The 25595-nt window shown below is 36.6% G+C and overlaps 1 protein-coding gene across 1 annotated transcript in view; it reads right to left on the bottom strand.

Annotated features, from left to right (window-relative positions):
- Window positions 1–25595, bottom strand: part of LOC118193605 (uncharacterized) — a 69673-nt gene that overhangs the window by 24404 nt on the left and 19674 nt on the right. Inside the window, exon 3 of the mRNA XM_085816347.1 lies at window positions 3823–3933. Within this exon, the coding sequence (XP_085672473.1) occupies window positions 3823–3933 (111 nt within the window). The remainder of the gene's footprint in view (window positions 1–3822; window positions 3934–25595) is intronic.

The raw sequence follows: 25595 nt of genomic DNA on the forward strand, positions 1-25595 counted from the left end.
GAGGTTTTTCCAAAATCTTCCCCTTCCTTCAAGCCTTTTATAAATTTCTTTAGCTTTGCAGTTTATATTTTAAAAAATATTTCGCAATATTCTGTGCTCCCAAGGAAGTATCTATATTTGATTTTCTCCGCATTTCCAAATAGCCAGCTCACGTTTATATCGTTACAATATCTTTCTCAGTACTTTAATCTCCATTTGAATATTATCTGTCTGCGAACTTTTTTCTAAGGGCTCTTACCCTCCCTCTATTTTTTTTTTTTTTTTTTTTTTTTTTTTTTTTTTTTTTCAGTTAAGAGGTTTACGAAGAAATTTCCCTGCATTTTTTTCTTCCTAACTTTTAAATTTTTTTTTGCATATTTAATGATCACTTCTTCCAATTCCTAAGCCACTTTACGTATTTGCTCTCTTTCTGTAAGCGATCTCAAATCTTTATGCAAACCTTTAAATATTCTTTCTCATCTTTTTACGAAAGTAATTCAATCTATTTTTTATATCTAGAGTGTCTATATCTCTGAACAACTACTTCCGTGTCCACTCAATAAAATATATTTATGATCACTAAAAGTCTCACAGTCCAAAATACTAAATCAGTAACCTCCCCCCCTTACTTCAGTCTTTTGAGAAACAAGTTTCACATTCGTGAACCCTTCACCAACATATGAGGAAAAAGTTGGAGGAGAATTAAAAAACTATTAAATAAAACTAAACGATTGCATGTAATAAAATAATTTAAAATGTAACTGCAATTATCTCAGCTCAAAGTTAGCTCAAATTAAAATGTTTGGACTTAAAAATCTCCGGCAATTATATATCTTTTGTATCGCTTAATACAATAAGGTTCTTGAACTAGGACGACATCAGGGGTTTAGTCAATTATTTTTCCAATCCCAGTGAGCGTGCATGCCGACACAGAGCAGTGATTCAAGTTAACCGCAATAAATTCATATTATGTATAAGGCTGTAGCCCCTCAAAATTTAAAAGCCAGGTCACAGTTTAACCCAGCAAAAAATAAAAGGAAATTATAAAATCTTAAAAGCGGTCCCGCCACAGAAAGTTGAAATCATACTAAAACTCATAAACTCCTAAAATCCAAATAATACAGTTTATTATATTTCAGTATTTAAGTGCTCAATTATAAATTTAAACTCTCTTTTATGCGTTTCACAACATATTGAGAGTGCATTATAGTTTACATCATAATTGGTTTTAAATTTCTTATTTGAAATTTTGAAATTACTACAAACTGCACTTTTAATCTTACAAGTCTTGCTCTCATGTGCTGTAGAACACTTTGTACTACATGCAATTTCATTTCCACAAGGCTTAGACATATGGCCGAAATTCAAGCAACAACGCTTTGATTGTATGTGCAACTTGACTACACGCACTCTGCATCTTCCAAAACTTCAAACTCGCATACAGCTCTTAATGCGGAATACTATGTGACCGAACACCTCCTGATCTCTGCATTTTATTTTAAACAATGATCTTACACAATTCGTAAAACCTCAACAATCCTCTTTCAATTTAGCTACCATCATTATTAACAAGGTCGCAAACATTATGAACAATAATTCTTGGCTGTATAAAAAATCTCTTTTTCCTTGTTTGAACTTTAAGTGCACTTACGTAACAAATCATTTCAAGTTTCCACGGTGTATGCATATTTCGTAAAAAAGGTGTATGAATTATGTAATAGAACGCAGCTGATTACTATAGTATTTTTAAATAAATTTGAGTATACTATAAATAGTACAGTGAAAAAAAAAAGAGTTTTAAAATTGAGCATATCTTTAGAATTTTCGATATACAGTCTCGAGCGCTAGAGATAAAAATGTTTTTTTTCCCCTCCGTACAGTGTTGCCATTGCTCGCTTTGAAATCGCTGAGTTTGTTAATCAAAAATTCGTTAAAGTTCAAAATATGAAATCGATAATAAAACAAATTGCAAATTTGGGCTTCCAGATGCCCATATTCGGTGGATGATTACGTCATTCAAAATTGGATGGCTCTAGATACCGTTGTTTTACCACAATGCGAGAAACATACATACATTTTATGCAGATTCTTCATTATTTAATTTCTTTCGATATACCACAGGGCGATAATATTTGATGGCAACAATTTGAAAAGTGAACCGTCATTTAATGTTTTCAACGCAAAATACCAAACGAAATTAATAGCCCTTCTGGGCTAACGGCCTTTGGGCTAATAGGGCTTCTAGATAGATGCCCATATTCGGTGGAAGATTACGTTATACAAAATCCGATGGCTCTAGGTACCGTTGTTTTATCACTATGCAAGAAACATGCATACAGTTATACACATTCTTCATTATTTAATTTCTTTAAATATAAAACAAGGCGATAATATTTCTTCGCAACAGTTTGAAAAGTGAACCGACATTTAGAGTTTTCAACGCAAAATGCAAAACGAAATTAATAGTCCTTCTGTGCAAATTGCCCCTTTGGCCTAATAATAATTTAAAAAAAAAAAAAAAATCTGAAAGCTTTCAGATTTTATATCACGCCCAAAAGGGATTTTTTTTTAAAGTTGTGTGTTAACTTTATTGATTAAATTTCATGTTCTTTGCACTTAAAAGACATAAAATTCAATTCAACAGCAATATCACAAAATATTTAAAAATAGCAAAAGAGCATATCTTTAGAATTTCCGATACACAGTCTCGCGCTGGAGATAAAAATGTTCTTTTTTCGTACAGTGCTACCATTGCTCGCTTTCAAATCGTTGGTTTTGTTAATAAAAAATTCGTTAAAATTTTACAAAATTTTAAATAGATCATAAAAAATTCTGAAAGCTTTCAGATTTTACATTACGTCCAAAGGGGCGCTTTCTAAAGTTTTGTGTGCTACTTTTATTTATTATATATCATGTTCTTCGCACATAAACCATAAAATTGAATTTAACAGCAATATCGCATGAGCATTTTTTAGAATTTCCGATACACGGTCTTGCTGCGCTGGAGATAAAAATGCTTTCTTTTGCGTACAGTATCGCCATTGCTCGCTTTGAAAACGTTGAGTTTGTTAATGAAAAATTCGTTAAAGTGTTACAAAATATGAAATCTATAATGAAACTAATTTCAAATTCCAAATTCGGGCTTCCAAATGCCCAAATTCAGTGGAAGATTACATTATTCAAAATTTGATGGCTCTAGGTACCGTTGTTTCTTCACAATGCGAGAAACATTTATGTTAGTTTCTTTAAATATAATACATAGCGATAGTATTTGGTGGCAACAGTTTAAAAAGTGCCTCAACGCAAAATGCCGTTTTGAAATTAATAGCCCTTCCGGGCTAACGGCCTTTGGGATAAAAATAAAAAAATACGTCAAAATAAGATTACGTATAAAAACATGTATGAAAGATACTTCTAATTTTGTAAATTAAAAATTCAGGTTTTGCAAAGGAAAAGTCTCTTGGAACGCAATCTGAATATCATCGATTTAATGCTGAACATTTATTTAATTGAGTTAGGCTTTAAATATTTAATTTCCTTCCACTTTTAAACAATACCAACCACTCTTTTAGAACTAATATTTGATAACCCCTTTTAAATACGGAAAGGTCTTAGATACAACATACATAAAGCTCTCAATTATTAAAAAAAAAGGCAAAAACTGCATTTGTTGAGTATCTTAGACATATAGCATTCAACTCTGAAAACCCAAGCACGTAGTATTTTAGATCCTAATGCTTATCTTTTTTGAAATTTTCCTTTCTTATAATTCCCATCATTCTCTTTGAAAAAACGTGCATATAATATTTTAAATAATTATAAGAAATGGAATTAATTTCTTACTAGCGTCTCGCTGTCAACATCGCATAGCATATGCACCTTGTTTTCCAGATCACCAGTAAATATGAATGGAGGGTCGTAGTCCTTGAACCAATCAAACGCAAGCTGAAGTTCCTACATCAAAAAAAGAAGTTAGTAAGATTAGAATGAAGCAAAATTTTATTAATAAAAAATTGCGACATCATCATTATTTTTTTCTAAGCAGTTATTTGCACTATTTTCAGCACGTACTATCACTTCTCCTTTCCGTTTCCTTATCAGAATGCAAATCAGGATAAGAGTATTTAAGGCAAGGTTTTTAGATTGCAAGACAGAGCGTGTTTCTGCCTGTCGAAGCCACGTTTTTAAATTTAACCAGCTCAGATGAGATTTAATTATTCGGCTTTGCGTTATAGATGTTGTCATTTTAAATTGTTTCTCCGGCGAAAAGATTGAGCCAACTTTGCGTTAAATCAACTGTATAGCATTTTAAATTTAAAACTGGTCTTAATTTTAAATTTTAAATTTATTTTAATTTTAACTATGATCCAATGTTATACACTGACTACCAATAAGTATTTGGACACCTGTGATAGAAAAGAAAAACTAACTTTATTGAAAATCAATAGTTGGTAGAGCCTCCACGAGAGGTAATTACAGCATGGACCCTCCGGGGCATACTTTCCACAAGTCTTTGTATGACAGCTAGTGGTATTTTCATCCACTCGGCTTGGAGAAGACATAGAAGTTCCTTCACCGATTTTGCACGGGTAGTGCAGTCCTGAATTCGGCGATGCAACTCGTCTCAGAGGTTCTCGATAGGGTTCAGGTCTGGTTAACCATACCAAGCCTTGGTTAACGTCGAAACATGACAACTGGCATTGTCGTCCTGAAAGTAACAGGGATCAAACCCGTAAAACTGCCACAACGTAGGAAGCACATTGTCATCCAAAATAGTGCAGTAGGCATCGGAGTTGAGCTTACCATGAATGGGACCAAGGGTCCCAGCCCATACCAGGAGAAACACCCCAGACCATAATTCCACCTCCGCCGAACTTGACTGTTGGCACAATGCATTCTGGCAGGAGACGTTCTCCAGGTAGACGCCAAACCCAGAACCTGCCATCCGAAGGGTAAAGGGTGAATCTTGATTCGTCACTCCAAAGAACCCGTTTCTACTTGTCTACGGTCCAATTTCGATGTGCTTTGCAACACATTAACCGAGCAGCGCGGTTGGACTTTGTGATCAAAGGCTTATGGGCAGCAGCACGACCATGAAAACCAACCAGATGTGCCTCCTTACGGATGGTATTCATTGAAACAATACTCCCGGATGCCTGTTGAAACTCCTTGCGGATGAGGGCCATCGGTTGGGTGCGGTTCTTCCGAATTTCTCTGGACAGCACTCGTCGGTCTCTAGCTCCCAGTTTCGTTGGTTTCCCGACTCTGGGCACATTCCGACAATCACCGCTCACCTTCCACTTCTTAATCACATAGGCCACTGTCGATTTTGGGTACTTCAGATGGCTAGATATGCCCCTTAAGGATCGGCCACATTTGTGATACCCAATAATTATACCTTTCTCGAAATCAGAGAGCTCCGAACTGCGAGGTATCTTGCATGCAACTAAAGCTGATGCTGTTTCCTACACGATATATACCGGCGGATTCCGTGACGTACCTTAGGACCGCAGATATCGTCATTTGCATAGGTGACCAAATACTTATTGGTAAATAAGACCAAATACTTATTAGTCAGTGTATAACCTCCTTATCAACATGAACGTGGCCTGCACTCACGGCGTCCGTTAAGAAGACTGCTATTGACCCCACAGCATAGACGCCAACGCTTAGAATGGTGCCGGACTGAAGCGATGAGGATGACAGAATGGCGAAACGTCGTGTTCTCCAGATGAGTCACGCTTCTGTTTATCCAGTGACAGTCGCCGCATACGTGTGTGTCGTCGACGTGGAGACAGGTCTAATCCGGTAGTAACTGTGGAACGCCCCACCGCGCGACAACGTGGCATAATGGTTTGGGGCGCTATTGCCTACGATTGCAGGTCGCCTCTAGTTCGTATTCAGGGCACTATGACGGCCCAACGATACTTGGATAATGTACTGCGGACGGTGGCAATCCCCTACCTTCAGGGGGTGCCTAATGCAATATTTCAGCAGAATAACGCCCGACCACACAGTGCTCGCATCTGCCAACATGCTCTGCAAGGTATACAGATGCTTCCCTGGCCACCGTACTCTCCTGACCTGTCCCTAATCGAACATGTGTGGGATGTGATTGGACGCCGTTTGCAGACTCTGCCCCTGCCTCGTTCAGAAGACGAACTGGGCAAATGGTTGAAAGGGAATGGAGAGCCATCCCTCAGGACACCATCCGCACTCATTGACTTTATGCCTAGACGTGTTTCTTCGTGCATCGCTGTCCGCGGTGTTCCTACATCCTACTGAGCCGACGCCGTTTTTTCTCTGTATTCTGACTATCATTTTGACATAAAGATCATTTATTGCTGCTTGCTGTCTCTGTCTTTTTCCAAATTTCTTCACTTTCTGACCACTCCTTCTTGGTGTTGCATTTTCAGTGTCAAGCAGTGTATAATCCCACTTAACCCACGTAACCCACATATGATCCAACATGATATAACTTCTTTATCAACATTTTTTTATCTGGACATAGTCCTTTCCACATGTACTGCATTGGATGAAATCTGAGTGACTCAGACAAGTGCGTATGTGAGGAAAAGGGAGATCCAGAGCACTTTATTTTCAAGTTCCAGGTCACAAAAGAGCTACACTGTAAAGAAAGTACACATATTACACCTGAGTCATTAAATGCTTACTAACAATCCCTCAATTACAGCAAAAGTTTTCCTTGATTACAACAAAAGTTTTAATTGATTTTCTCGCATATAAGAGAAGGCATATGTCAAGGCGCTATAATGTCTGTATAAGTACCATATATTCCACAACTTACAAAAATAATGCAAGATTTCAGAAATGTTGCAAATGCCTGAAACAGGTTAAAATTGGTAAGAAAGGTTTTAACAAAATAATTACATAAAGAGTTTGACAGTGCACTAGGAGATGCAAATATCTATATATATGATAGTTATAAAAAAAACTATTTAATATCATTTGACGTAATTAGATATCTTAATGTAAGTGTAAGTATTATGTGATGTACTAATGTATGCTTAATTATGATATATTAATTCACAAAAACAACGTAAGATTTCAGAAATGTTGCAATTGTCTGTAACATGAAAAAAAATTGAAAGGAAATGTATTAACAAGATACTTAGGAATGAGACAATATACTAGGAGATGCTCAAAATATTCTACAATAAATTAGTTCCTTAAAAAATGTTTAATGCAATTTGACGTACTTAGATATACTAATGTACATGCATTGTTTGTATGATGTACGAATGCATGTTTGATGTAATTATGTTATATTAATCTGTCATAACCCAACTTTTGTTAATCGATTAAGTTCATTGTAATAGTTGTATACCGTGTCATTGTAATCGTATATTCAACACGAATATCCAGAATTAATGGAAAGTATCTCTGTAAATGTCTTGTTGGGCTGGCTTTTGATGCGGGCCAACCGAACGCCCAGCGGGTACAGTAGTGCGGCGGAGCAATACCTGCAAAAGTCATTGACGAAGTTCTGGTGCTCCGTCCACTTTTCCCTGTTCCTGTTATATGATAAAAATTGGTTGGCTGATTTTGCTAAGCATTTTATGCCATTTTTTGTTCAAAGTTCTAATTTAATAAAATGGTTTGTTTTAAAACTCTGACGTTAACTTCAGACAAGGCGATAATTCTCTGAAAATCAGTTAGGAATTTGATTTCAGTTTATGATACCAAAGAAATCAAATTATATTTTGCACCCGAACAAAGGCACGAACAATGGATAAAGAGAATTCAACTTTTAGTCCTCCCCTCCCACAAGTTCACAGTCTCCACCGGCACCAGTAAATCCCAAAGAAAATTTCTGTTTTCATCATAGATATGATGCGAGTATCGATAAAACCCGCAATGACTTTTGATAGCAGAAGTTCTGCAACGAATTTTTTTGAACAAATGGGTACTTGTTTTTCGGTTTACCCAGCTGGTGAAGTGCAGACGTTCACCATAGTAACCGACGCACTGCAAGGACAGAAACTGAGCTGGTGCATAGGAATCAATAAATTTTGTTGGATGAACCAGACATTAAGGATTTTATATAACGGTGTTTGAAATCGCCCTTGTAATAGGGCAGAACTAAAACGCCACATGGAGAAAAATAGCACGAAACTGGGAGCTGAATTATTTAGCAGATACCAGATTAAGATCGAAAAGCTGATTGAATTTATACTGAAGAAAATTCAAGTTTCTAACTAGTTGCACGGGAAAAGACCTGATGCAGCGGTCTTATAGATTACCTTGCCTAGGTTGTTACCTGAAATTCAAGACGTTTTTTAATTGAGAAACCTGAGCTCCATAGGAAGGTATCATAAAGTATGCCAGGATAAGGCCAGAGGGAGAGTGAATATTCTTGTATACCTACAGAGCAAGAAAGCTCGGGGGTCTGATGGCTCTAGATGTGTTAATAATATTCATATTCCTCTCGGGAGTGGCGACCACCTAAATAAATCGCAGAAGACAGTGCAGTCACCTAGAGAGAAAAACATCCCGTTCAAATTCATTTAAATACGGTGCTGATCAAAAACTTTCGCTGCCAGTAATTCAGATCGTGTTAAATAACGTGCCAACGGATGCATTGTTGTATACAGAAGAGCAAAGTAGATTTCTGACAGAACGTTTCTTTAGAAGGTACAGAGTGTTTGGGGTTGAAGGAGCGAGAGAGTTTTTGCAGCCCAAGGCAAACAGTGTCAATGTATATGGGAAGTTATATTAAAATGGAATGAAAACCAGAAGATGGTTTTCTGGGTTGTAAAAAAAACCTGCAAGCACAAGTAATTTCAGGAATGGACTTTATATAGGGCGGCGGTGATAACAGTTAATTTTCAGCAAGCTACTGCTCAGTTGGTCATGAACAACCTGGCCTGGAAGAAAAGGAACAGCAGCCTGCGGCTTTGGACTTGCAGCAACTGCAACCGGAAGAAAAGCTGAAGCATTTGGTAAAAAAACTTTGCTATTTTATTTGATGAGGCGCCAGGGTTAACGCAAATCGTAAACCGCGGCATAGAAACAGGAAATAGCCATCTAACAGGAAAAGCCCTACCGCTATGATAAAATTAAAGAAGAGTAACTGAGAAACATATCCAAGAAATGCTGAAAAGTATAGTTCCCCTAAATAGCTCTTACACTATCCTGTTAGTGCTATGCAAAAAGAACAATCTCTCAGCGACGGACCATAAAGCTTTGCCTTTTGAAAGTGATTACCGAAAATTAAATAGTGTAACTAAATATCCCATCTGCCCATTGCTAATAATTGAAAAAATCATCAAGAAAATAAAATCCACAAAATACATGATGACGCCAGATCTCACCTTGGGATATTTGAGATTTACACTAAGTGTTTCCACTTTCAAAAGAAGCAGGGTTAAAATCAATCAGCCCAAATGCAAAATTGAGGCCAAAGAACTTTGTTACCTGCGCTGTAAGATATTTCAGAAAGGAATCGAGACAGAAAATTCCCAAATAGTTAAGAAAACATTTACCCCCCCCCGCACACCAAATACAGCTGAGGGTGAAATGATACGGTGAACTGGTAAGATGTTTATTATTGTTTCTCGTCCCTCGTTCTCGCTCTCGTTCTTGTGCCACTCTTTCTTATGTTGAGAACGAGATTTCAATACCGGAATCATGGGTTCGCATCGACACAAAGCAAGGTGTTTTGTATTGTCCCGAAAGGCAAATGTCATTACAGTTTTCACAGACACATTATTGAAGCACAAAAACATATACGGATACGTAGTTACTCTAGCTTCACTTCATTTCAGTTCGCACCATCCTCCTCCCCGTTAAGACTAAAAGAAAGTCTCAGATTTATAACAAGTACAATTAAATAAATCCGATCTTTTAGGTGCTTTCACACACCTACTAGAAGTAAATCTTTCCAGTATTACACCGTTAGGAGACAAACTATTCTTAACTTCAGAAGGTCCCCGAGAACAGAATCCCCCCCCTCTCCCGTTTTCTTATTTTCAGTTAACAGTGCTCCAACCGCTTAAGGGGAAGACCAGCTGCACTGGTCGAAACACACTTCCGTGTTGAGATTTAAACCTAACGGTGCAAACTTTCCCATTCCAATCAGGAATGAGTTCCATAATCTTTGCTATAGGCCAAATTGAAAGCCTTTTATTAGCACCAATTAAAACTATTTCACCAATTTTTGGTTCATGAACTGGTTTTTCATGGCTTTCTGAGTGAGCTTACTGAGATATTCTTTTCTAAAACGTTTTCTTAAATTACTAAAATGTCTTCTTCGGTGTCTTAATTTTTTTCTTTAATTTTTAAGGTTCCAATTCATCAATATCCCTACCACTGGAACAGTGGTTTTCGGTAAGAAACATAGCGGGTGTAAGAGGAATCAATTCCCGTGGATTCTCTGATACATATGTTAATGGTCTACAATTAATCGTCGATTCACAGTCACAAATTACAGTATTCAATTCTTCCAGACTCAATACAGATTTTCCTAAAGTACGTTTTAACAATTCTTTTACAATGCGATCAAAACTTTCCCACCAGCCTCCCCACTAGGCTGCGGTGGACGGTATAAATTTTCAAATTATTTTATGAAGAAAGGAATAATCTTTCTCAAGAATTTTTTCTTTCTCAAGAAGTCTTATCCCAATTTCATTTAGAAAGCTCGTTATATGCGCCTCTAAAATTAGTTACATTATCACAACAAATTATGCTTGGTCTTCCTCGGATTGCGATAAACTGCCTAAGCGCCAACAGAAAAGCATCCTAAGATAAAGAATTTAACAATTCCAAATGGATAGCTCGAAACACAGCACAAGTAAATAACGCTATGCACCCCAGCCCCAGTTTTTAAAAATAAATGCCCGGACAAATCAATCCCTACAACTTTGAAAGCAACACAATCTGAAACTCGCTCTGTTGGCAAAGGTGTAGGTTCGCTTGACATAGCTTTAAAACGTCTACATCTCAGGCAGTTGTGTAAAACATTCTTGTTTTCCTAGCTTTAATCATCCGATACCTTTCGCGTAATACATTCTACTTCAATATCATTCTACTGAACTTTTAAATAATAGGGTTTGCATTATTTGTATGCCAGCATGGTAATTTTTCAGATGCACAATTTTGATCAATAATAAACTGACATTTGTCCGGCAATAATGTGGGATGGCATCGTTCATAATAATCAGATAACGCGACAAGCTGTGAGAATAAATCTTTTATTTTTCCGATGATAGAAGTCAGCCGATTCCGCCATTAAGACGATGATGCGACTGAAAGATGTTTACATGTCAAAGACGGTCGATTCTCTTCGTCTGTAAATATCATCTATGTAAATTCATCCTTCTACATATGTAGTTATTTTGTAGTTTGTAGCAACTATTCATGTTTCCATTAAATATTCAAGTTATTTGTAACTTGGACTAGTTTATTAGCCCCTAGACAGCCACAAAAGAAGTAGGTTTACAGACATCATATTCCTAGACAGTAAGTACCGATTCTACAGATTTGGGGGATCGGCCAGGATGAGCCTAGGAAGAATCATGATGAATATTACAAAAGAAAAGAAGTAAGTTTTGTTTCGATTATTTCCACATTGTTACTTCTAAGAATAGTGTTCTACGATACTGTGAATTAAGATGACTACCTGAAATTTTATTCCTAGAATTTCAAATTCTGTAAAGACTGGGCCTACTAAGTCAATTAAACTCTTACATCAAATTGTGTTTGGAACTTTGGGTGATCGAAAAAATAGAGCGAGATTGCGTAACATTTGTGGTTTTCCATCTGATTTTAATATGGAAGAAACAAAACAAAAATTACTTAAAACTCTTACTGCAAATGATTTTATTTCTGTACGTAATTTGTTACATCTTAATTATGATTCAAATCCTGATAAAAACTGTGATTTAATATTGAATAGTCTTTGTGATTTTAAGCTTCTAAAATCCGAAAGTGATGACGATGATGAGTTATCTGAAAACGAAAGTGTTTATGATTCTTATAAAAATGATGATGATAATTCTGTTCGGTCTGAATCACCTCCCATAAATAACTCAGTGGATGAAAACATTGTAATGCTTAGCAATATTTCCCTACATTTTCGTGATATCTTAGAAACTGTTTCTGAATTTAATGGCACTGATACATATCCAGTTGAATCCTTCATTGATGATTTAGAAGAATCTTTTAAATTATTTAAGTTATCGGAATTACAGAAAATTGTGTTTGCTAAAAAATTGCTTACTGGTTCTGCTAAAGTATTTATTAGGTCTTTGAAAGGTATAATATCATGGGACAAATTAAAAGAAAATCTTTTATCTGAATTTGGTTCTAAAATAAATAGCGCACAGCTTCATAATTTATTACAGAAATGACACTTAAAACCTGGTGAATCACTTTCCGAATATTTAATTGCCATGCGTGAAATAGCCAGTCGCTGTTCTGTTGATGATTCATCAATTCTTGATTATGTGATCAATGGGATACCAGATCAGAGTAGTAACAAAATTGTTTTGTATGGGTGTAAAACTATTTCTGAATTCAATAAGAAATTAAAAATCTATGAGAAAATTCGCATTCCAGATACGAAAAACAAGGTTTATTCAAGTACTAACACACAAAATAAAACACGCGCTATACCTAGTAAGATTAAAGAGCCAAGATGTTATAATTGTGGAAGCTTAGGTCATAAATCTAATTCGTGTAAGAATAAGAGTAAAGGATTTAAGTGTTTTAAATGCCATTTGTTTGGACACTAAGACGTAGATTGTTCCAAAACATCTAAAAATATCCAAGAGGCCAAAGCTGTAACTCTAATAACTCAGACTTGTCAGAAAGAAATACATAAAACTGCTAAATTAGGTAATTTGCAAATTGATGCTTTAATAGATACTGGTAGTCAAGTAACGCTAATCCGAAAGGATATGCATAAGAAGATATCTTCTACTGAACTCAAGTCGGCAGATTTACAGTTAACGGGGTTTGGTAATGGGAAAACTAAGCCTATAGGAAGGTTTGAAGGTGAATTCGAAACTGATGGTTCATCATTTCTATCAAATATTTGTGTTATCGCAGAAAACAAGAAATCCGAGAATGATTCTGAAGAGAAAAAAAATGCTTATTGCGATGGAAATGGTTCTGAAGAAGGATTTGAAAAAGTTGTTAATTATAGTTTTTTACTTCCAAAACCAGAAACTGATCCTGTTAGTATATAGTTCCTGTTACAGTACAGAATGTGATCAAACTGGATACTTCATCTACAATCAAAGCAAGTGGCATTGATTCCGTGATTGTGAATTCTGATAATGTCCCAAGTGATGCAGATTCTGTTGTAATTGAAAATGATGCTATTAAAGATGAATTAGTGCAAAAAGGAAACACAACAAGGAGAAACACCATTGCAGAAGGAGATTCTGAAGAGAAACATTTTCTCGAAGTAGAGTCACTTGCTAAAGAGGATGAACCAAATGTGAATTCCACTAGAATAATTTCAGTAAAATGCCTTGCAACAGAGAAGTAAAAAAAGCCACTGGAGATGAAGAAACTACAGAGACCACCGAAGAAGAAGAGAAGATTGAAAAGCAGAAGTCGGTCAGAAAACCTGATCAAAACGACGCTGATACAGAAAGCAAAGACAGAACAAAAAAAAAAAAAAAAAAAAAAAAAAACTAAAGAAGGTGAGAAAAAAAAGTGAAAAAGCAGATTCAGAAAATCCAGGAAAAAAATCGAAAGGCTTTGACAATGAAATACCGATTTTGATGATTCCTGATTATAGACTTTTCCCGACTTGACTAATTTCTCCCGATTTGACTAATAAACTATTGTAAGAATGAAGAGTATGAAGGAAGACGGCTTCAAGAAGATGGTATCTAAGACGACGCATTCAGAAGACGTATCCAGATGATGTTTAAGAAGACGTAAATACGAAGACGAATCCAGACGAATTGTTCCAGACAATATGAAAGGATGACGTGTTTGGGAAGTACATGCATTCAGATAGACTGTTAAAGATTAACGAAGTTGAAAGAGAGCTAAAGCCGTTATTTTTTAAGATTTCAAGATGATGAGGGAAGATGGCGGAAATAAACAATTTAAGACGACTTTTCCCTCAATACTAACTAATTTTTTTTTTTTAATTTTATTTTTCAGATCCCTAGATGTTGATGGTCTTATTACGAGAATGCGAGGCTGCATTCTGTCAGAATAGGCAGTAGCTCCTACATACAAAGCCACGGCACGGCTGACACTACGTCACTAAAGTCGTCCTTATCTGCAGACAGCATGTTGCCACATGAAACCACTTATCGCTGTTATTCCTTTAAGACGAGAGAAAGAAACGTAGCCTCCCTTGCAAAAGGCTTATATCTTTTAGTTTTAAACAAATAAATATGTATAGATCGATTTGCCCTTCATCGGCTGCATTTCCTAATTTCAAATACGTATCTTAACTTTTCTTAAAAATAATTTTACACTTAATAATAAAGAAATTTATTTAACATACTTCAGATGGTGGTAATAAAATATATTTTTAAGATCACTCTGTTGCTGGTTTGTTTTTTGAAGAATTTATATTTTACTAAATATCCTCTTCCTTAATAAAAAGACAACAATAATGCATAATGGCAAGTTTACAGTTGATTAAAACTAAAAATCCCTAAATTTACTTTAATCATGTTTTATTTTTTTAGTATCAGTTTTAACAGCATTTTCTATTTACACGTATTTATTTAGTAATTTTGCGGTTTTGATAGGCTTTTTCACTTCACCTTAGGACTGAATTTCGTAACAGATAATAAACCTGGAGTAGGATTTGAAAAATGCTATTTTTGAGCATATATCAGTATTTATTCAGTGTTAATTTTCAATATAGGCGCAATAAATTCCATACATTCAAGCTTTTTCAATTAGAATACTAGTTTTGAAGAATATGTAATTACATCTTTCTCAATAACAAAAAAGGAAAATTTCAAAAATTTAACAAACTTTACACTTGTTTGGAATTCAAAATCCTCTAGTTTCATTCTTATCATTTAATGTCTGTAGCATCCCTTTTGTTTAATATGTACATATATAATTTTCTTGTAACTAGTAAATTTTTGTTCCTAAAGTCATTTAATTGTAACTCATCTAAATTTTTTAGCAAATGATAAATATGAAGTTATATAATTGATATGCACTTACTGGAATTTTTGTCAGGATAATCAGTAGAAACTTTTAAAACATCTAAATAGATCAAATGCCCTGAATTCTTAGAATTGTAAGGAATAAGAAGTTTAATGTATCTCGTTATTTTAGAAATCAAAACTGATATAGCACATTTGTTTAAGGTACGATTTAAAATTTTCAGAATAATTTCAGATATTTATTAAAAGAAAAATTAACACACAACTAGGTGCAAAACGCATTAAAAAGGATTTTTATTTTTGACCTGACATTGTTCTACCATTAAAATTATAACTAGAAACAATAGGAAATGACACCACGTAGTACAGTGAGAAAAAGGGGAGTGAATGTTTATTTAGGCAACTTGAAGCTACTTACATTTTACTGTAGTTAAATTCTTTTGAGAAAAATAGCTTAGTATAAATGTATGAGGCCTCACAGCTGTGAAGAACTGAATGTACTTTTTATTATAGTTTATTTTTTATATATGCAGATGCATTTTCCTCTGTATACGTACAACTATAGCTTTAGAAATCTTATTTCTTTGTCAGAATTAAACATAGAATAAAATGTAAAATGATGTATCAGTAAATATCTATAAAAATTAGACATCTGGAATTATATTTGATTACAAATTGTACATACTTCCTTCTTATAGTTTAAAATTAATGTAATAATTACATCTGTTTCAATTAAAATAAGATTAAAAATTTCAAGATATTGATTTCAAAATATAAACAAAAGTAATAATTATTGACAAAGTATTTTATCTTCAAAAATAAATATTTCTCTAGTTTATAATAAATAGAGCTTAGTTGACACATAACATATATTATACAGGATGATTCTAAATTATACTCATGTCCATAAATTAAGGATAATGCAAAATCAGGCTGTAACGTAGCGCGCCTCCAACTTGCACGCAACCAAGATGTGACTGTGAAAACAGGATAAAACACAGAGTCTTGTAAAGGGTTTAAGTCCCTTTTTATTCAACGTAATAAATTACAATTGCGTGCTCTTGACGCTTACAGACGGCGCCAACTCGGCGGTCAAATAAAAATAATAACCTGAAAAGAACTTAAAGACAAGACTCTAACTACGAGGCTCTCTAAAAAAACTAACTCACCGCGTTTTACAACACCGCTGCTAAATCAGCAGACTTGAAGCTCGCTTGAACGATTAACACTACTTCCCGCCAAGCACATAGGCCGAAACGCGGGGTTCTTCAATTTCTCGCTCACTACCTCCGCGCTCGTGAAGTAAGAATATCACACACCGAACTTGTTTCCTTCCTATTTAAATCATAATACTTCCGCTGATAATTTGAATCCTTGCGCGTTCTACTAAAATTTACATATTCTGGCATTGGCAGTTCCAGGGGAAAGTAAGGCTTGACAGGAAAGATAGTTTAAACTTAAAATAAATGTTAGTTAAAATAAATATAAACCCTACATTTGCCGCTGCCAGAATTTGGAAAACTTGGAAGCAGGTCCTACAAACGACCTGTTGTAAGTTTCTCTAATTCTGAACTAACTGGTGAGAACCTCGTTTACACAAAAAAAAAATCTTATGTAACAAATTGTATACTAAATTCTGTTGATCGTTATAAAGCTCTCTTCTTACAGCAACTTTTCCTGGACTTCATCAATCAATCTTGGTCTTTCCTTCCAGCATCTGGAAGGAATAAGTATCAGTATCTTTCTAAATACATTATAATTTACACTTTCTTGACGCAATAAATTTTTGTTTTTAAACGATTCGTTTTTCTTAGTTATTGCTTACTTCACATTCATTCAATTTTTCAAGCATTAATTTAACTTTACCCCGGCTCTCCACCGTGTGTGGTGTCAAACGGGAATATTCGTGTTTTAGTCTTACAACACTTCCCCTAACCACCATGATTTGTTAGAATTCAACGACCAAATAGACACACCTTACTCGACATTCTACAACTCAATGAGCTACTTTAATAGTCTTAAAAATTCAAATGTAGGTGGAGAACCCTACAAAACACATTCATTCTAACTTCCCCCTCATTCATCAAATGATGCAAGACTAAATCTAAAGCATGACTTTACAGTTTAATACTTAAATTTTGACTTCATTGCTTTTAAGCATTCACTTTTAGCATCTACAATTTTATGCTTCTAGACTAAATTCTACTTTTACATAACATTCAAGTATTTACGTACATTTACAAAATTTTAATACATATGATTTTTACAATTTACCATAAAATGAATAAGAGAAAATAAATTTTTACTTTACTCAATCTTCGCCAAGCTGGCGGCACTGAAACTAAAATTCTTATTAATACAAGAATACGAAGTTGTTTTTATCTTCGGCCAAATTTTGGCTTTAACATAAGAGAATTAGTCTTTCGACCAACAGAAAATGCTTGTTTTTAGCTTTTACACTTAAAGAAAATAATACTTTTGCCTTAGCTAAATAAAGTAAAACAAAACTAAGTCTCAACCGAGACATATTGACTTTCGTCAAAACATAGAACTTCGTACTTATGCATAACATTTCGGAACAAAAGAGAAAAAAAAATTATAGAAGGTTTTAACTTATCTTTGAGTTTTCGATGCTTGAAACTCCGTCATTCGTTTTTGGCAGAATTGGTCCCAAGTTAGAGGTTTCATGGATGTTAATCTCCTTACTGCCCTCCGAGTGTCGTCCACCTGACTTTTTCTTTTGCGTCCTCTACATGCTGGCCTCTTGGCGGAGTAATCGTCTGGTTGTTGGCATTTCCGTTTCTTCCTGGGACGGCTGGTCTTGACGTCCTCCGGTCTGGAGTCCTTCTTGAATTTCTTCTGTTCCTCGTATTTTTGTGCCTCCTGTTGCCGTTTCAGTTTCCGGAACGGCGGCCTTGCTGGCACCTGACTCTGTGGCCGTGTGCGCGTTCTCCTTGATGTATAATTTTTCCTGCAATCCTTTGTAGGTGGTGTTTTTCTCTTTACCACGGTTTCCTTACCCGGTGCATCTGTATTTTTGTTTTTCTTAAACGCTGGAGTTTGAAAATTATTTTTTCTTTTTGATACCGACGTCCGGGTTGTAGAAGTGCTAGGTCTCTCTTCAGTTCTCTGTTTCTTGGGTGGTGGAATAGTTGTTGTCTCTGGACCTTCTATTTCGTTTAGACTTGAGTCCTGCAAGAAACTTTTAAAGATTTCAAAATCATTTGGATTATAGTAATTTTTCACCTGGTCGGGACTTGCTTTACAGATTTCCCCTCTCTCGTTCTTAAGATATAAGACTACTCCTTTGATTTCCTGAATTACATAGGGGCCTTCAAACTTTGGAGCTAGCTTTGCCGTAAAATTGTCTGGGGCACTTGATAAAGAAAATTTTCGCTTCAATACTTTATCCCCAACTTTAAAATCTGCTTCACGGCGTTTTCTATCATAATATATTTTCTGCCTATTTCGTGCCGTATCCGAGGTTTTAAGCGCCTGATCAATCAACTTTTGCACATCTTTTTGTTTAAACTCCTGCTCTCTTTGTTGCACAAAGAATAATTTATCTAAAGGCGTAATTAATTTTCGGCCTAAGAATAATTCTGCTGGAGTTTTTCCCGTAGTATCATGATGTGCCGTTCTTAAAGCTTAAGCTAATTCATTTATGTAGCCATCCCAGCGCTTGTGATGTGTGCTCACATAACTGCGAATTATTTTTACAATGTTTTTATTAACTCTTTCTGCTATGTTAGCCTGTGGTCTATACGGAACCATTTTGATATAGCGTATGCCAAGTCCATTGCATATGTTTTCAAATATTTGACTAATGAATTGTTTTCCGTTATCGCTAATGACTTTTATCGGTGCACCGTATTTTAAAATGTATCTGTGTAAGAATGCATCTGCGACTGTTTTGGCTGACGCGCGTTTAAGAGGAACAATTTCTATCCATTTTGAAAAATGATCTACTATTACTAAAAGAAAACGATTTTTATTTAACTCGCTCTGGGGGAAGGGACCAAGAAGATCTATGCCTAAAATTTCATTCGGAAATGTAGCGCGAATGCTATTTAAGTACCCGGCCCGGCTGTAATTAATATCATTTCTTAACTGACATTGATTGCAGGACCTGACATACGCCGTTACTATTTTGTATAATTGCGGGAAATATAACGCCTCGCGTACCCTTTTTAAAGTCTTTCTGACCCCTAGGTGGCCCGCTGTTTTTGCTTCGTGCAACTCCTTCAAAATGCTTAATCGAAGCGAGGCTGGGATGACTGGCTTATACTCAAGATTTTCGTTTGTTGTTTTCGTATAGAATAATAAATTATCTATTATTTCATAGTTTTTTGCTCTATTTCTTATCGCATCGATATCTGTATGCTCAAAGCTTTCGGGGTCTTTCAAATAAGCATAGATATTTCCAAATTCAGGATCAGCTTTCAGTTCAGTAATAACCGTATCTCTAGAATCTAAAATTTTTGAAGTCAACACAGCACATTTAAGTTCATTTCCTTCATCGTCCAGTTTTATACGAGAAAGTGCGTCAGCTACATTGTTTTCCTTACCCGGTTTATATTTTATTGTGATATTATATTCTTGGAGTTTTAAAGCCCATCTTATTAACCTGGGCGTTAGGTTTTTCCCCGAGTAAAGTCTACCAACAGCCGCATGATCCGAAAAGACTGTTACTGGCGATTTGCCGAAATAAACTCGAAATTTGTGTACAGCCATTAATACGGCTAATGTTTCTCTCTCTGTAGCTGTATAATTCCTTTGTGTCTGATTCAACGATTTACTAAAAAATGCCAGCGGATGGTTATTTTGCATAAGAACCGAACCCACCGCATAGTCTGACGCATCTGCGGCAATTTCCAGGTTTTCGTCCCCCTCCGGGAATTTTAAAACAGGGGCATTAATAAGCGCTTCTTTTAATCTTTCAAAAGCTGTGTTAGCTTCCGCTGTCCACGTAAATTTAGCCCTTTTTCTTTTGATTACTAAGAGTGGTTCAACAATATTAGCGAAATCTTTTATGAAAGATCGATAGTAAGAACATAATCCAAGGAAAGAAGAAAGTTTCTTGGCGGTGTTGGGCGGTGGGAAATTCTTAATAGCTTTTATTTTTGAATCTTGCGTTTCTATACCCTTTTGCGAAATTTTATAACCGAGATATTTAAGTTCTTTAGTTGCGAACTTGCATTTTGAGGCGTTAATTGTAAGACCGGCCTCTTTTAATAATTTAAAAACTTCTTCTAGATCATTAATATGTTGTTCCAACGTACTACTCGTTATAATTATATCATCTAGATAAATTAAAGTTGATTTTCCTAGGACAGGCTTTAGAATAATGTCCATAGCTCTCTGGAATGTTGATGGGGCCCCACACAACCCAAAAGGCATGCGTAAAAATGCATAAGTGCCCGATTTTGTTATAAACGCAGTTTTATGTATATCTTCAGGTCTCATAGCTATTTGATAGTAGCCAGACGTTAAGTCCAAAGTAGACATATATCTCGTCGATTTGATCTGTCTAATGATCTCGTCTATAACCGGCAGAGGGTAAACTGGAAATTTGGTAATACTATTTAGTTTTCTGTAATCAATAGCAAACCTCCAAGCCCTTTTATCCGAAGGAGGAAACTCGTTCTTTTTCCTACATAGTACGACTGGACTCGCGTACTCACTATTTATGGGCGTTATTATTTTATTCTTTAACATCTCCTGAATATGTTCCTCGATGATTACGTCTTTTTGTTTGTCATAGCGATAAGGTTTAGTCCTACAAGGTTTTTCGGCATTTAATTGAATCTTATGCGTTACTATTTGGCAGTTTCCTGGTTTTTCTGAAAACAAATGAGAAAAATTACTCACCACTTGCTGTATTGCTTTACTTTCATGGTCATTCAGATGGCTAAGGTCCAATTGCGGTGTCTCCACAGGTTCCACCACCCTCTGGTCCATCTCCAACACCACGGAACTATCTTGAAAATTTAATTTGGCCCTCGCGGCCCTTAAAAACTCCATACCTAAAATAAGAGAATGTTGCAGATCTTTCACCACAAAAATTAATACTTTGAGACTTTCCTCTTTTACCTGTAATTTTAATGATAATTTCCCGATGCAGTGACATGTTTTTCCTTGCGCCGCTATAATTTCCGTATTTTTGGTTTTAAATAATCGTACCCTATAAAAATTCTTTTTGAAGAAATTTTCACACATAAAATTTCCTTCTGCTCCTGTATCGATGAGGGCTTCTACTGGTACATCGCCAACCAGGACTTGTATAATTGGTAGCTGTGAGTTTTTTACGATGACCGTATTTAAATGTCTATTTGAGGGTTTTTTTAAAACTTCCGGGGTCTGGACCCTCCCTTTCACAGGCCCCTCTATTCGTTTAAAGCTTTCCTTTCAATCTGTGTCTTCTGGGTACGCGGATGTTTATTTTCAAATTTTCTTTTTGGGCCTTGACCTTCGAGTTTCGATGCGTTAGCTTGATAGTTTTTTCCCCCATAAGAGCGATTTCCATTTCTGGTTTCCTCCTTTGAAGATTTCCTTCGGGTACTTTGAGAATATGTTTCCCCTCTCGCTTTTTCCGCTATTCTGCGATTTTGAAACTTCACCGCCAATTCGAAGAGTTCCTGCAATGTGCTTGGGTTTCTAATTTCAAAGTAGTCTTGAACAGCGGGTAACAATCTTGGTAATATTATTTCAATAATCTCCGCATCGGGTTTCTTTCCATACAGCATATCCGTTAGCTTGATTTTTCGTACAATAAAGTCCGTCAATTCTGGTGTATCCCGTTGATAGAAACTATATAGCTCGGCTTCCAGCCGTGCGCGATCTTTCACTATGGGGAAGGCCTTTACTAACGATTTTTTGAAATTTTCAAATATATATGTCTGGCTTCCAAATTCTCCTAATAAAAATTTGCCTATGTTTTTCCACCATAGTGCGGCCTGTCCTCTTAGTGCTGATGTGGCGATGCAACTTTTTGTCTTTCAGGCACAGGGTAGAGCTGAAAGTGGTTTTCTAGACCTTCTAGAAATACCGCCACCGAATTTTTTCCGTCGAAATGGACGTTTGGCTTGATTGATGCTCTCAAAGTCTGGACCAGGTATCCAAATCCTTCTAACTGGCTTGTCATTTCTTGGTGTTGTCCAGCGGCTTCCATCCAATTTTCGGCCATTTCAGTTCGATAAGTGCTCGGGCGCCAATGTAACGTTGCGCGCCTCCAACTTGCACGCAACCAAGGGGTGAATGTGAAAACAGGATAAAACACAGAGTCTTGTAAAGGGTTTAAGTCCCTTTTTATTCAACGTAATAAATTACAATTGCGTGCTCTTGACGCTTACAGACGGCGCCAACTCGGCGGTCAAATAAAAATAATAACCTGAAAAGAACTTAAAGACAAGACTCTAACTACGAGGCTCTCTAAAATAACTAACTCACCGCGTTTTACATCACCGCTGCTAATTCAGCAGACTTGAAGCTCGCTTGAACGATTAACACTACTTCCCGCCAAGCACATAGGCCGAAACGCGGGGTTCTTCAATTTCTCGCTCACTACCTCCGCGCTCGTGAAGTAAGAATATCACACACCGAACTTGTTTCCTTCCTATTTAAATCATAATACTTCCGCTGATAATTTGAATCCTTGCGCGTTCTACTAAAATTTACATATTCTGGCATTGGCAGTTCCAGGGGAAAGTAAGGCTTGACAGGAAAGATAGTTTAAACTTAAAATAAATGTTAGTTAAAATAAATATAAACCCTACAAGGCAAAGGAAGAGTTAGAAGCAAAACAAATTTGACTTATTTGTAAAGCAAACAAAAGGTAAAAAGCAAAAAAAAGATGCTATATGTTTGATATTATTAAAAAAATTAGCTATTTTTTCTCCCTGGACAAATTACAAAAAAACTTATTCACAAAAAACCAATATTACATGATTGGTATGATTGTTAATACATTGTATGTCTCCCAGACGATGCAATACAGTCCGTACAACGCGTAGGCATGCTGAGTATCAAATTATCGATCTGATCTTGGGGGGATATTACACCACTCAAAAAGCAATGCTCTCCGAAGTTCCGGTAGACATGTAGGAGGAGGTTGACGGGCTGCAACTCATCGGCCAAGTATGTCTCACACGTGCTCTACTGGATTCAAGTCCGGTGAGAATGCTGGCCGGTCCATACGGGTGATACCCTCCGATTGAAGGCATTCGCTTACGATGTTTGCACAGTGAGGACGGGTGTTGTCATCCATAAACACAAATTGTGCGCCTATGGCGCCCCGAAACAAACGTACATGTTGTTCCAGAATGACGTCCCGATAGATTTGGCTTGTCATGGTTCCAATTTGAACATGCAGGTCAGTTCTGGAACCCAGAATAATTCCACCCCAAACGAGCATTCCTGCACCACCGTAACGGTATCGTTCAATGATGTTTTCTTGGTGGTAACGGGCATCTGGAGCTCTCCATATGAAAGTCCGGCGAGAATCAGACTGCAAGCTAAACCTGGACTCGTCGGAAAATATCACACAAGCCCACTGTTGCGGTGTTCACAATGCATGCTCTCTACTCCAGGCTAACCGCAGGCGACAGTGAGTTGCAGTAAGTGGAACGCATCTGACAGGTCTACGAGCATATAGACCAATCTGCGCTAACGTTTGTACACGGTCTGCCTTGAAATTGTCGTACCAGTGGCTGAAGAGAGCTAACGAGACAGGTGTGAGGCTGTTTCTTTTGGCAGTAACTGCCAAATACCGGTCCTCATTCGGCGTTATTACTCTGGGGCGACCTGTGCTGTAATGTCTACTCACATTACCATCATCTTGGAATCGTTGCCAAAGCCTGGAGATGACATTCCGGGCAATTCCAAGTTCGTCTGATACTTCCATTTGGGTACGCCCACATTCCAGACGGCCGATAATTCTACCACGTAAAAAATCATCCAAATGCGTCCTTTGTGTCATAACTATTCGGTTATTGCACTGAAATGCTTATAAAGCGCCTGAGAACAATTTTACTTCTTTGCCTGCATTCCTTATATATCACTCTCTCACACTCTCGTCATTGTGACGTACCATCGGTGTCCTGGTTACTTCCTGAAATTTGCATATGATTCTTGAAGATGTGTGTAGTGATTTTACAGGAGATATATTTATTTTAGAGTTCGATTTCCGCGTGACTCCGAATTATCCTTAATTTATGGACATGAGTGTACTTTTGCAAATTAAGAGGGGTGATAGTACTCATCCAGATGAGCAATAATTACCATAGAACATAGGGTCGCATTCCACTCTGAGAGGCAGAAAAGAAAAATATTAGAATTCCAATCTGAACTTACGACAGTGTTGGGAGAGCTCGTGAACGAGGCCAATGTTGCACAATCAGTTTAGTTACGACCTCACAGAGAGTGCACAAAACGGATAAAATCGAAAACTTGGCGTTCGAGTGTTAATTCGAGTTCTGACTTTGATGGCAAACATTCAAATGCACATCTTTAGTTGGCAAGGTCTCAGCCTTGCAAATGATTAACAAGTTAATTATTTAAATTATTAGGGGGAAATTACCTATTGGGGGAAAACTACCTTGATGTCAAGTATCAAGGTAGCAGTTTTTTTTTCTTAGCCATTTTCTATCCTGTCTTCCTGGACTTACTCTGGTCATTCTGTTTGAAGCGCCCTTCTATGGGACACGAAGTTCTGACAGCCGGAACGCAGCATGAGCTTTTTCGTGCTAATTTCGGCATGCAGTGGACGTTGGAGTTAGTTGATAATATTCAGACCTCGATTACATAATTAATTAGTCGAGTGTTTACAGTCGGTTCACTACACTACGAGAGCAAGAGGCAGGTGTTGACAAAGTGGAAAGACGACTTTCGTGACGTCAGAGCGTTCAAGCAACCCTAGAGCCTTGGCTTTCTATGTAGGAGGTACTGTAATAGGCCGAGCAGTTGTGGGATGGCATCGTTCATTATAATCAGATGACGCGACAAGCTGTACGAATAAATCTTTTATTTTTCCGATGATAGAAGTCGAAACACAGCACAAGTAAATAACGCTATCCACCCCAGCCCTAGTTTTTAAAAATAAATGCCCGGACAACTCAATCCCTACAACTTTGAAAGCAACACAATCTGAAACTCGCTCTGTTGGCAAAGGTGTAGGTTCGCTTGACATAGCTTTAAAACGTCTACATCTCAGGCAGTTGTGTAAAACATTCTTGTTTTCCTAGCTTTAATCATCCGATACCTTTCGCGTAATACATTCTACTGAACTTTTAAATAATAGGGTTTGCATTATTTGTATGCCAGCATGGTAATTTTTCAGATGCACAATTTTGATCAATAATAAACTGACATTTGTCCGGCAATAATGTGGGATGGCATCGTTCATAATAATCAGATAACGCGACAAGCTGTGAGAATAAATCTTTTATTTTTCCGATGATAGAAGTCAGCCGATTCCGCCATTAAGACGATGATGCGACT

Source organism: Stegodyphus dumicola, chromosome 5, assembly GCF_044657685.1.
Source record: "Stegodyphus dumicola isolate Sdum_Otavi_A_Nest chromosome 5, ASM4465768v1".
Classification (NCBI taxonomy): domain Eukaryota; kingdom Metazoa; phylum Arthropoda; class Arachnida; order Araneae; family Eresidae; genus Stegodyphus; species Stegodyphus dumicola.